This window comes from Meleagris gallopavo, chromosome 16, assembly GCF_905368555.1.
Source record: "Meleagris gallopavo chromosome 16, MGAL_WU_HG_1.1, whole genome shotgun sequence".
NCBI lineage: Eukaryota > Metazoa > Chordata > Aves > Galliformes > Phasianidae > Meleagris > Meleagris gallopavo.
Genome location: NC_139419.1, coordinates 6496135 through 6508284, shown reverse-complemented (window position 1 = coordinate 6508284; position 12150 = coordinate 6496135). Strand labels below are relative to the sequence as shown.

The following is a 12150-nucleotide window of genomic DNA, read 5'->3' as shown; positions in this document are numbered from 1 at the left end:
CGCTCATAGGTCAAACTCCAAAGAGTGCCATCCTCTTAAGCAATCTGCGCCGCTAATGAAGGGACAAGTAACAATGAAAGTCAGCGCCGATGTCCTCGCAGGCTGACACCACAAGACACAGGAGGGAGCTGACAGCCCTGCGTCTGAATGCGTGCCTGAGCCTTACAAAGGGCAGGATTCAGCCGTGGGCTGGGGTCCGTCTGTGAGCCTGTAGGTGAATCCCAGGATTGAGTTCCTTTCTGAGATCAGGGTGGATAAGCGTTCACAGTCAAATTATATGCACTGAATGGTGCTGAAGGGACCTTCCAAAGTGCGGCAAGAAGTAGGGGTGCAGCTCACAGCCCGGCACAGGTGCAGCCAACAGCCAGGCAGAACTGCCATCGCTGGCTGCCCTTGAGCAGAGCCTGTGTGCCATGTCATGTCCCAGCTCTCCGTGCTGCCTTTTCAGAAACCTCACTTCTCTTAAAACTTCCGCTGTTAGAGCGAGAATTTCAACTTTCACCTTTCCTTTTGGCTTTTCTAGATAGACAGTGGAGGAAAGTTAAATATGTGGTGATGAAAAGAAGCACACCAAAGCAAGCCAGAAGGAAAGTAGGAAAACCCGTCTTTTAGATCAGATCACACTGATGGATGGAACCAATCTTGTGGCTGGAGGTGCCTTCGTTTGATCTGCTAGAATGTGGAAACACTGGGATTTCCTAAATTGTGTTAGAACAACGCAGAACCTCAGGGGCCATGAGCCGAGCACTCAAGTGCCCTGTGCTACCTCCAAGCTGTGATACTTTTTGACTTCCAGCATTTCCCCTCTGTAGCTGAAACTTCAGTTTGTCCTTTGGCAGCTCTCACAGTCCAGGAAAAAAAGCACAGCTTACGGCACTTCTAACAAGGTACAGAGGAGACTCGTTCAGACACGTTCCAGCATGGCTTGGAAACCGTCAGAGTTTCCAGAGGAAGGGACCTCTGGAGATCATCTGGTCATCCTGGTGCTAGTTTATCCCAGCCAGTCTTCCAGCTGGAGCTGTGGCCAGGACTTCACCATGGCTTTGCTGAAGCAGCTCTTTTTTTTTTTAATTTCCTCCCCATTTCTTGCAGGAAAGAGTGGAACCCCGTGGGTATTCCCACATGTGAAGTGCAGCCTGGGGTCACCTCAGGGCTGCCTGGTAGCTGGATCCTTCCCAAGGACACACTCCCCAAGAAGGTGACCCACGGCCAAGGTTGTGGTGCTGAGGATGGGCTGGGCAGGGTTGGGAGTTCCCACCCACTGCATGGGGCTGGGAAAGGATTACTTAACACGTGGAGTTATCAGGGACAAACCAAAGAGCACATTGCAAGTGTTGCTGAGGTTCAGACTCAGCGTCTGCCTATGGGACACGGTCTGCAGCGGTTTGCAGGGCAGCTAAAGGAACACCAGGCTCTTGGCATAGCACGTGCGTGTGTCCAGGACTGACTTCTGCCCACAGGTTGGTGCCAGCTCTGTGCAGAGCCCCCAGGGAGCAGCTGCCATGGAGCAGGCTGCTGTAAACAAGCTAAACTGCAACTAGGAGATCTGATAGCAGTCCAGCCTCTCTGCTGGTGGCATAAAGAGAGATAAATTGCCCCAAGGACATTGCCTCAGCTGCAGCCAGGAATTCCTTCTCAGGGGGAACAATTCACTAGCTCACACACGCACAGCTGTTTTCTTCCGAAGGCTGAGAAAAAAATCCCTACTATTTTAAGAATTTGCTGCTGATATTCATCGTACTGGCTTGAATTCTGCTCACAAATAACTTTTCTACATGACCGCAGTAACTCTCCCCATACCAACAGGGTCAGATGATGCACCTCCACAGTGCAGGTCAAGGGACTGATACTGAGGTGTGCAGCCACACAAGTGCCAAATGCAGAATTCCTCTCAGCTTCATCTGCAGCTGTTGTACAAAGCAGTTTTCAATGGAGCGGAGATGTACATGCAGCCAGGAGGCAGAAGGCAGCGGCTTTATTTGGGGAACAGCACATAGGCATCAGGTAGAGACTGAACCATGAATACACACAGTCCCATTATCAAATGATATAACCGTATCTCAGAAGTTCTGGGTCTTTGAAAATATTCACATAAAAATACCAAGGGGGCTGGGGCTCTAGCTATCCTGGAAAGTTACAACATGTAGCAAAATCTATATACGGCAGTTTCACATTTTTAATGATGGTTGCATAATAGCCTCCAGCGGTTTGAATTTTTAATACATTTTTACAAACAAAAACAAAAAACAAAACCAAAAACCTGAATGCAGTGAGAGCATCCAAACCGTAAAGTGGAGATGGGTGCGCATTGCACTGCACCGTCACTGGGGGAGAGAAGAGCTCTGACAGCACAAGGCTGGGAACTGCCTGGCACTTACAGCTGTATAAACCAAAAACACGTGGGGAGAAGGGTTAAAAAAAATATTGAAAACAGAAGAATTGATGGTTTTAAGGTCTCCCATAAATAATGCACCGGTTGGTAATTGTGTATTTCAGCACAGTAAGAGCTCTCACTCTGGCATCGGCATGGGGGGGTCACCTAGGCGTCAGCGAGTGGGGGCTCAGGAGGGTGGGACGTGCACAGCAGTGGCTGCACTGTGCACCGAGCAGTGCCTCGCCATGGTAACGCACTGCGGTGTTGTGCCGCAAAGCTCACGGGTGCTGCGTGGTCTGGAGGCACGTGCATGGAGTGCAGGGTGCTGCTAGCCCTTTGTCCCGGGACATCTCGCGGGGAATTGCCTTGATTATAGCAAACAGCCGCTGCTGCAGGATGGGTGTGCATCAGGCCCCTGATACAGCCTGCATGGACTGCTCAAGTCATTGTACATCCCCCAGCCCTGGGAGCGGGTTCCAGAAGGCACGGGGTGCATTCTGGCTGCTCTCTGCTGCTCTCAGGGCAGTACCAGGGCATCAGAGGGCTCCCGTTCATTTTTAAGCTACCAAAGATTTTGTGCTTTCCAAGGAGGCACCAAAATGCTCAGGGATCCCTGGCTCCTGGTGAGTTTGAATAAGTCTGGTGCTGATGATATTACATTATTGGGAAGATTTCTGTCAGTCACTGACAAACTCTTATGCAAAGCTGATGGCCAGGAAGGGCTGTGGGGCTTTTCTTGCTCCCCTGAGCAGCTGGGCAAAACCAGCCTGGATCCTCATTTAAGACTACATATTGTGCCACTGGGGTTCTGCAAGGTCTCATTTCTTCCCATCGCCTCAGCATTTCTGCACAGTGTACCCCATCCCTGGTGCTTCCAGCTCAGGCACCTGGCATCAGGGCTCTGCACCTGCAAAGGGAACACTGGGGACACATCCTGCATGAGAGGCTGGGACCTTGCACAACCACACAGAACGTGGCCATGGGGATGAGTGACAGGGCTCCAGTGAGCACTGGTGCCAGGAGTGTGTGCCATGGGAGCACAGGGCAGCGGGGTTTCACCCAGATGTGTCTGCAGTCCTTGATTCTGTGATACACTGGAAATGAAGGATGCTAGGAAGGATGCCATCAAACCAGCAGTGTTTCCCTTTGTGCACCAGTGTCTCAGCCCCGTCTCCATCTGCAGCCATCCACATGTGTGCTCAGCATACAGGCCGCCCCAGCCCCTGCGGTTCTGCTCGATGGTAGCAGGTGGCAGCAGCCTATTTACAACCAAACTCAATAGGAGCAAATTGCACTTCATTGGCAATGAATCCTTGCACCTCATTTTGTCACCAGGCAAGGGGGGATGTCATCCTGGGGCTGCGCTGGCTGTCTCCAACCTGCACATCCGTGAGCGCCCGCTGTGAGGAGAGAGCAAATAGCAAGGAGTCAGGTGAGGTGGGGAGCACACTGCAGGGCACCAGCCTCAAGCTTATTGGGTGTTGGAAAAATGGCCATTTTGCTGCTTGCTGCTGCTGCAAGGAAACCCTTTTCTGACTGCCTTTGAGAAATACAACTCACCTCAAACTTGCTCATGAATTCTGCAAAAATGCCAAAGAAAGCTTCTGAAGTTGTCATTTTGGAGTCTTCCCCAAAGAAAGAGAGCACCTTGCTGAACTCTTCCATGGCCCTGTGCTGCAGGTCGTCCAGTGAGCGCATGGCAGGCTGCGCGCTCTCCAGGAAGGACTGGAGGGAAGGCATAAAGAAAAACAACCCAGACTGGGGCCTGGCATGGACATCACCACTTCTAATGGCTACCAGGCAGGACAGTGACCACTAAATGGTTTTAGTGGAGGGCAGCAAGTGTGCTGGGGATTTGCCCCTTTTACAGAAGGATACGGTCATCACCACGGCGAACCGGTCCTCGGCGGTGGCTGGCATGCTGTGGCAGGCCTTCTGGATGTCAGTGACAGTGGTGTGAAGGTCCTTCAGGTCGGCTGTCAGTGTTCTCTGGTTCACTGCAGAAGAAGAGGAGTGGGCAATGTTCCCCAGCTCTGGCTGCCTCCTGCTGCCAACTCAGGCACTGCACATCTCCTTCTGCCCTGCCTTGTCCATGGGGTTTAAACAGCAGCAAGGCCACATGCAAAATCCAGCTGGAAAGCTGCCAGTACAGACCTTCATCTAGGGAAAACTTACACCTCTGGGGCTGAGTTATCTTATCTTTATTTATCCCCTGCAGCACCAATTCCAAGGGGAATTTGCTTGCCACCCAGGAGGGGATGGGGTGCCAGGAGGACCCCCATGGCTGCCTGCAGCCATCCCACGTGCCAGCATGCAAAGTGTGACCCTTTGTGACTTCTTTATGGCAGCTCACTGAGTCCTGTGATCCTCAGCCTGAGCTGTACCTGTGGTTGGACTGTGGACATACAGCATACATAGCCAGCAGTCATCAGCATGGGTCAGCTGGGACCTCCCTGCTGCTAAGCTCGTGCTTTTGCGTCCTCCTTCTCTCACTCAGCACCATTCTTCCTGGCTTGTGCCAATGGTGAGTAGCTCATGGCCAGTCCTATACCCAACCATTCACCAAACCCTATCCCCTACACTCACAATGAACCATGAGGCTGTGTAGATGCTCCCACATGTGCTTGTGTTCCATTACCTTTGGCAGCGAGCGGCACTGTGGGAAGATCCTTGGCAAAGCCCAGAAGCTCTGGGAAGTGTTGGCTGAGAGATTTGGCAAGGATGTGCAGGAAGGTTGATTTCCCATCAACGGTCTTGGTTGTGTTCAGCTGCAGCAAAGCAAAGCAAGGAAGTAGGCCCTATGCAGAGTAGGTTTGGGAAGCACCCAGCAGCTCCGACTGCACAGAGGCTCCTCTGTGCCCCCATCTCTCATTGCGTTGCTGCTGGCACTGCTGCCTCCTGCATGAGGAGAAGTAAGCTCTGTGTCCTTACCTCTGTGAGGAAGTTGATTTTGAAGCCTGTCGTTTTGCTGGTCTTGGGCTGCCCGTTGTTCAGGTAGTTTCCCATGGCCAGCACAAACTGCAAAGAGAAACCACAGTGACTGAGCAGCACAGGCAGTGCCCATCTGCTTTGGTGCCCATCTCCTTTGGTGCCTGCTTTTGGGTCAGATGGATATACAATAAATGAAGCTTACTTTAGCGTTGTCCAGGAGCACCTTCCTTCCCTGCAGCACTTGGGCCTGGTCTGGATCAGTGCCTTTGCCACTTTCAGCACAATGGGATTTTTGTCTCTCAGCAGCATCCCTTGCAGGACCAAAGCTAATTCTGGAGGCTGCTGAGCTCTCCCTGTCTGCAGGGTAAGGATTGTCCTGCTGCCCAGTAAATCTTTCCCCTCCTAAAAACCTTTTGCAGATGTTATGTGTGGATCTTTCACAGGATCTTTAAAGAGAAAGCAGCAATCCAGCAGAGCTGTTCCCCTCCCTAAGGATCTGACTCTTCACACTATGGCTTTGAAGCACGGAGGCACTGCAGGGCCAGGACCTCAGAGAACCTGGAGCCCCGCCTGAGGCTCTGGATTCCTGCTTGCTCTTTGTTACCATGCAACCAGCATCTCCTCCCCAGCACTTAGTGAGGTGCTGGGGGTCACTGGCCAGGAGCCCCAAGGCAATTCATCTCTCATCTGAAAATGCCTTCTGTCACACTGTGTCCTCATTCACCCCACCTGACTTTTCTTTAAAAGCAAACCTGAGGGAGTTCACCATCATTTGGGGCAGCTCATTGAGCTCATCTGAGCATGGCAAAACATGCCCGGCCCTGGGATCCCCAAGGGCTGCTCCCCACAGCAGGGCTGCTTCTGACCTCCAGGATCTTCGCCAGCTTCTTGCTGCTTTTCAGCTCCAGAGAGGCCTTGCAAATACATTCATAGCTCGCTTTGATCTCCTCTGTCTTCTCCTGCAGAGTGGTCTTAAAGTGAAGGCTGCGCAGTCGGATCTTGTACTCTGGTACTGACAGCATCTGAGAGCAAAATGAGGAGGAAATTACTCCTGTCCTTGCAGCACAGTCCCTCCTAGAAGATTGAAGTTTTTCCCTGTACTTAAAAATGGCATCATGCTGTAGGAAAGCGAGTGTTATAGCAATGCCCACAGGTCAACAGAAAGCAAGCCAGAGCTGGGCAAAGTCACTTCTTAGTGTGCAGCAAAAAAATTAGGCATGTTTTGGCCATGGGACATCCACTGCTGCCAGCTCCCAGGCACCACTCACAGGGTCCCTGTGGTGGGTGCCCCCAGCCTTCCCCCCAGAATCGCAGCCCTGCAAGCTTTCTGCCCTGTTCCCCTTCCCTGCAGCACTCAGTGGGATGACCTGGATGCTGCACAGATCACCTCCCTCCAGCAGGCACCTGCAACACGAACTGGTCAGGCTCGCTCAGCTTGCCGGGGTTCTCCTTGTAGCTCTGGAAGCGCTGCACCTCCTCTCCATCCGGGGCATACAGCAGGAGCTGCTTGATGTGGGAAGGCTCCAGGCGGTCCGTCTCCATCGTCATGAGGATCTGACGCAGTTCCATGTGTGAGAGCTTCAGATGGGCGATCAGGATGGCTGCAGGGAGGGATGCAGTCAGTGGCACGGCAGGCAGGATGTTTGGCATGGCTGAGAAGCGTGGACTTAGCCATGTGCCCAAGCTGGCATAGATCTGCGCTCGGAGCTGGGGGGGCTTTCCACTCCCAAGGCACTGCAGAGGCTGTAGGGAGTCCTGGGGCATCACTGTCTCCTGCAGCCCCCGGTCAGACTGTTGTGCTGCTTTGCATGCACATCTCCAGTGCAGCAGGGCAGCGTGTCCTGAGCCCCTGCCCGGCCCCACACCAGGACAGCCAGGACCCCACAGGCCCCACCATGCCCCCGTCCCACCGCAAACACCTGAGATGTGGTGCTGAGCCCTGCCCACAGCCCTGCAAACTCTTCCCAGGCCAATGAGTCACATCCCATCTCCGTCCTGTCCTTCCCTTCCTCTGCCCGCTGCCCAGCCTGAGCCAAGGTCTGCAGGGCCTTCTGCTGGGTGACAAGGACAGCTCAGACCAGGGGAGCTGTGCTGGGATCGTGCTCATGGGATGGTGCTCATGTAGCCTCCCTCCTTTTACCTTTCCAGTTCTCTACATCCCTGGTCCCATCTCTGGGCCTGTTTGGGGGTACTTCACCATGATGTTTACTTACATGTGTTGTAGGCCTTTTTGTGGGACAAAATTTCGACCACGTCTTTCTTTTTAAATGTTTCAGGCATGAAAGTTGGCTCTGGAAGAGAAACTGAGAGATATAATCATGGGTAAGGACAGGCTCAGCTGTCTCCAGCGGGAAGAAAACTGCTGAAAACAGTGAAACCATGAATGAGATAGGAGGACTGATGCTCGGCACACAGCAATGGCTCCGGGAATCCTTGAATTCTGCGATTCAAAGATCTCCTGAATGGAGGACTCGGAGCTGAAAAAGGTAAAACGAGAGGTGAAACGCACAGAAAATCCTAGAAATATTCCCAAAATGACAGCCCCTGGCAAGGGTCACATAGCATCCCACTCCCACAATCCATCCCATCAGAACCTGCCCTCGTAGGCTCTGCCCACACCTGCTGCCATTACTGTGTGTTATTAGATATGTAAAAAGAAAAGTGTTACTCGTGGTGCCCTCTATGGACAGAGAAACGTGGTCACAGCTTTTGGAGGGCTGAGCTTGGGAGCAGCAGAGCTGCGATGCAGTGCATCCCCGTGTGTAGACAACACATGTGCACAGACAGCAATAAGCAGAGCCCATTACAGATGGGTACAGCGTGTGCTGCAGGTTGGAAGCCAGGCCTGTGGTGGCAGTGAGGAGTTTTGGCACACAGCGTGGTGTGGAGCTGACTGAGCATGGGTGCAGGGAGCAGAACCACAATGTGGAGCTCTGCTGCCCACGCTGGCAGAAATGCAGAGAGAAAACAGATAACAGCAGCAAAGAGAATTAAGGGAGACAGTGAAATCGTCTTCACCTTAATAGTCTGCAGTGCCAGCACTCCAGCATCCTGTGTGTGAATGGTGCTGTCTGCCAGGTGCCAGAGTCAGGCAATGGCTGGTGACCATGGAGCACTGTGCCCCTCTCAGGCTGACCCCAGGACCTGCCCAGGGGCTCTGTCACTTACTGGTTGGCTTCTGCGTCCCAAAATGAAGCTCCAGGTCCAGGTATTTGACCATGTCACTCAGCTTGTCATAGTCCGAGTCCTCCCCGAGCTGCAGGAGGAGGAGGAGCAGGTGGGAACCTGGGCACTGTGCCCCCTCCCCACCACCACCTGGAGATCTGTGTCCCCAGGAAATCCCATGCTGATGGCACTATTCTTATAAGGACCACTTACAACACTAGCAATGCCCTGCAGAAAGCTGGGGAGTCATTCACCGCCTAAGGAGGTGCTGCTACACTCAGTGCAGAGCCCATCTCACAGGTCTCACTCATGGGAGATGGAAGGACGCGTTTCCATCCATCACTGCCTCCTTGCCTCATGGGTCTGTTTAGCTCCTGTCCTGCACTGAAGCCCTACAGAGCAGTGCTGCTCTCTGCCTGTTGCTGGGGAACAGCTGCTTTACTAAGAACATAGAATTCCAGAGATGCCTGGAATTGTTTGCATCCAAAAAGTCACCAGGAAGAAACATTTCATTCTCTATGGTGTAGGACAGAGGGATGTGCCCGCTGGGATGCAGGATGGGAGGGCAATCCCACAGCTCTCGTCCAGCTGTTTGGAGCTGCCATCCACCTAACATCATGGGTGGCAGCTGAGCTCCACCAGGCTGGAAGCTGAGTTCCCAAGGCCTGCATCTCCCTGCAGGACCCTGAATCCTCCTCCAGAGCCTTTCATTGGCTCAAGTCCGTGGTGCCAAAGGTTTATTGCACTGAGCCTCACTCCTTGCTTCCTCCTTGCCCCCACGTGCTCTCCATGCTCTCCCTGTCAATGCTGTGAACCCTTGCAGTTCCCCACTGATAAACCTGTGACTCCCTCGCATCCCCCAGGCCATACCTGTCCCCAGATGGTCCCCTCCGAGTTCTCCACCTGCTCCCACCGCAGCCTCTTGACACTCATGTGGTTGGTCTCACTCCGGCGGTGCAGCAGCCCCCGGTGCAGGGGAGGAGCGCAGGGCACAGGTGGGGGAGGCGGGGGGGGCGGCGGAGGCGGAACAGGGTGCAGGTGGCCCACCAGGGGCTTGGGGGCAGGAGAGGTGCTGGCCTTTGGGGGCTCGGCCTTGGCAGGGACAGGTTGGGGGTCATGGAATTGCAGGGGGGGCGGCGGAGGGGGGGGGCTGAGCGGAGGTGGGGGGATGTGGTCCGACAGCGTGGAGTAGGTGAGGGAGCTGCCCTCATCACTGCTGCTGATGTACTCGCTGCTGCTGACGTCGTTGGTGACATAGCTGCCCTGGTCATCGTGGAAGCTCATCTGGGGGAAAGAGGGGAGCGGATGAAGGATGCTCCTATCAGCCATCGTGGGATGTTCTGAGCCCCCATGGGGAAAGGCTGACGGAGCATTTCCAGCACCACGCTCACCTCCTCGTAGTCATTCTCGGGGGTGAGGAAATCATCCACGATGGTGACACGGTGTCCCAGCTGCTCGCTGAGAGCGTCCAGGAAGCGGTCGGTGTCGCGGCTGCGCGGCGGCCTGGAGAAGGTGAAGAGCTTCTTGCGCCGCGACAGCGGGCTGAGCGGGTAGGGCCGGTGCTGGGGGGATGGGGCCGGGCTGCTGTCCAGGCTGACGTAGGGATTGGACTCGGTGCTGCTCGGGGACTGCAGGCTGCTGTGCAGGCGGTAGTAGCACTGCTGGGCGGCCAGCGGGTCGCTTGGCCATGAGACGGGCACCCCCGATCTGCGGGCACCTGCGGGACAGGGCGCTGCCGGGCGGTTCCTGCTGCCACTGGAGACCCCCCCACGTCTGCCTCTCTCCAGAGCTGAGGGAAATCGGGCGCTACCTGCAGCGTGCGCCGGGTCGGGGGCTGGGGACGATGCGTGGTGCAGGGCAGCATTGCCCACCTTGCTGGAGAAGCTGCCCAGCAGGCGGTTCTCCAGTTCTGCATAGACAGCCGACATCTGGGGGAAAAAGGGCAAAGAGCTGCTGGAATCAAGACCTGGCTCAAGACACACCCAGGGACCTGTGATGTCCCGGGGACAGGACATCCACCGTGGACTCAACCACCCCCATCTCTCACTCTGTAGAGGACTGCACCACCCAGATCTGACGCTCCTTCACCTTTCCTGGAGCTCCCCCACTAACAGCCTCCCGCTCACAGGGCTGCAACAGACCCCACATTATTCAAGGTGATTGCCCAGAGAAGATCCCGGAGGCAGGGATGCTGCCAACGCATCCCTCCTGTTCTCCCTTCTATCTGCTTTCGTGTGTTTACGCAGAAGGGATCTGATGATGCTCCCTGTGAGAGCAGAGTTCTCGTACTCCAGGGCAGTGCTGCCCGCAGGTGGTGCCCGCACCATTTTGGGGTTGGGTGTCTCTGGCAGGGATGTGCCATCGCCAGCCTGCCTCTCTCCAGGGATCAGGCGAACCGGGACCTCCACGGTGTCACTCTGCCCTGCTGGGGAACAGAGACAGACCTGTCAGCAACCCGTCCTGTGCATGCCCCCACAGCTCTGACCCATGAACATTCGTGTGCTTGGTTATAAAATGAGAATATTTTGCATTTCTCTGACCACCCAGCTGGTAGGTTTGGAAGTTTCCTGTGAATCCTCAGCACCTGAGCAGTGCTGTGGTTGTGCTGTGGTTGCAGATGTACCTTGCACAGCTGGACAGTGATATTAAAGGGAAGAGCCATTACCCAGTGCACGTTTAGGAGTTTGGACAACCACAGGAGGACAGAGCTTTCAGACAAAGGGCAATATGTGGATTTTCCTTTGAAAAGAGGGACAGTTTGAGCCAAGAATGGATTTCATCAATAGTCACAAAGTGCCATTATGATCTGCTTTTCTCACAGTGGTTTCGCAGATGCTGTTCTGCCTATGAACTCAGTGCTGTCTGACACAGCTCACAGCAAGCTGCAGCCTATGCTCCCAGAGGGGGGAACCAGCAGCACTGGGGAGATGTGCATCACTGAAGGGGAGGAATGATTCTGGTTACTGCAAACCCCATGGTCTGCTTATCCTTGCAATTTACTTCTGAGCAATAGAGGGGACTGGAAACAATGTTCAGGATCAGCCCAAGAGGCTTCTTATTGCAACTGCTTAACTTTCAGAAATATAGATTTCCAAAAGCTCCATCTCCTCCCACCAACTGTGCCCAGGTCAGGATGTCAGCGTGGGCCAGAGCACCTGAGCGCAGCCTGCAAGACCCCAGCCCCACAAAACCCACCTGCAGCCCCCCCTTTCTCGGGGCGGTTGGTCCGGAGGCTGCTCCGGCACAAGGATGCCCCTCGCACTGAGCTGCGGTAGCGCTCCTCTGCCTCGGGCTCAGCTGCAGCAGAAAACACAGTGGTGAGACATGCACAGATCCACCGGACCCCCCGGTGCCCCACTCCTTGTACCAGGGCTGCCCTCAGCCCTTCGGCAACAGGCAACAGCTCACGGCTTTCCCCATCCTCAAGCTGCTGCCAGAAGCAGAGTGGGTTGCAAATGCAGATGTACAGATTGGAGAATTGCAATTGCTCCTTTTCCCAGCAGGATTGGTGTCCAACTGGTCCAGAGGGATGCAGCAATAACTACCTGCCCTCGAGGGGCACAGGACAGTGGGAGCAGTGCCGTAACACTGCTCGGGAGAACCATTCTGGTGGTGGAATGGCTCAGAGGCTCAGACTCACAGCAGGACAGAGATACTGGAGCGTCAGTACGTCCCATGGA

The 12150-nt window shown here is 54.6% G+C and overlaps 1 protein-coding gene and 1 long non-coding RNA gene across 3 annotated transcripts in view; one reads left to right on the top strand and one right to left on the bottom strand.

The window, feature by feature from the left end:
• Positions 1 to 84: 84 nt before the first annotated feature.
• LOC146543237 (uncharacterized) overlaps positions 85 to 12150 on the top strand; it is a 26967-nt gene continuing 14901 nt past the window's right edge. Inside the window, exons 1-3 of the long non-coding RNA XR_014886868.1 lie at positions 85 to 2004; positions 3710 to 3806; positions 7582 to 7791. This is a non-coding gene — a long non-coding RNA (uncharacterized LOC146543237). The remainder of the gene's footprint in view (positions 2005 to 3709; positions 3807 to 7581; positions 7792 to 12150) is intronic.
• Positions 3668 to 12150, bottom strand: part of GRID2IP (Grid2 interacting protein) — a 25930-nt gene continuing 17447 nt past the window's right edge. For both annotated transcript variants that reach the window (XM_085237922.1, XM_085237923.1), the window contains exons 9-21: positions 11666 to 11767; positions 10795 to 10892; positions 9862 to 10398; positions 9341 to 9754; positions 8474 to 8561; positions 7519 to 7596; positions 6710 to 6906; positions 6172 to 6327; positions 5306 to 5392; positions 5013 to 5142; positions 4253 to 4371; positions 3935 to 4099; positions 3668 to 3774 (exon numbers count right to left, since the gene is read on the bottom strand). In XM_085237922.1, coding sequence (XP_085094048.1) covers positions 3703 to 3774; positions 3935 to 4099; positions 4253 to 4371; positions 5013 to 5142; positions 5306 to 5392; positions 6172 to 6327; positions 6710 to 6906; positions 7519 to 7596; positions 8474 to 8561; positions 9341 to 9754; positions 9862 to 10398; positions 10795 to 10892; positions 11666 to 11767 — 2243 coding nt within the window. In that variant the 3' untranslated portion in view covers positions 3668 to 3702. The remainder of the gene's footprint in view (positions 3775 to 3934; positions 4100 to 4252; positions 4372 to 5012; positions 5143 to 5305; positions 5393 to 6171; positions 6328 to 6709; positions 6907 to 7518; positions 7597 to 8473; positions 8562 to 9340; positions 9755 to 9861; positions 10399 to 10794; positions 10893 to 11665; positions 11768 to 12150) is intronic.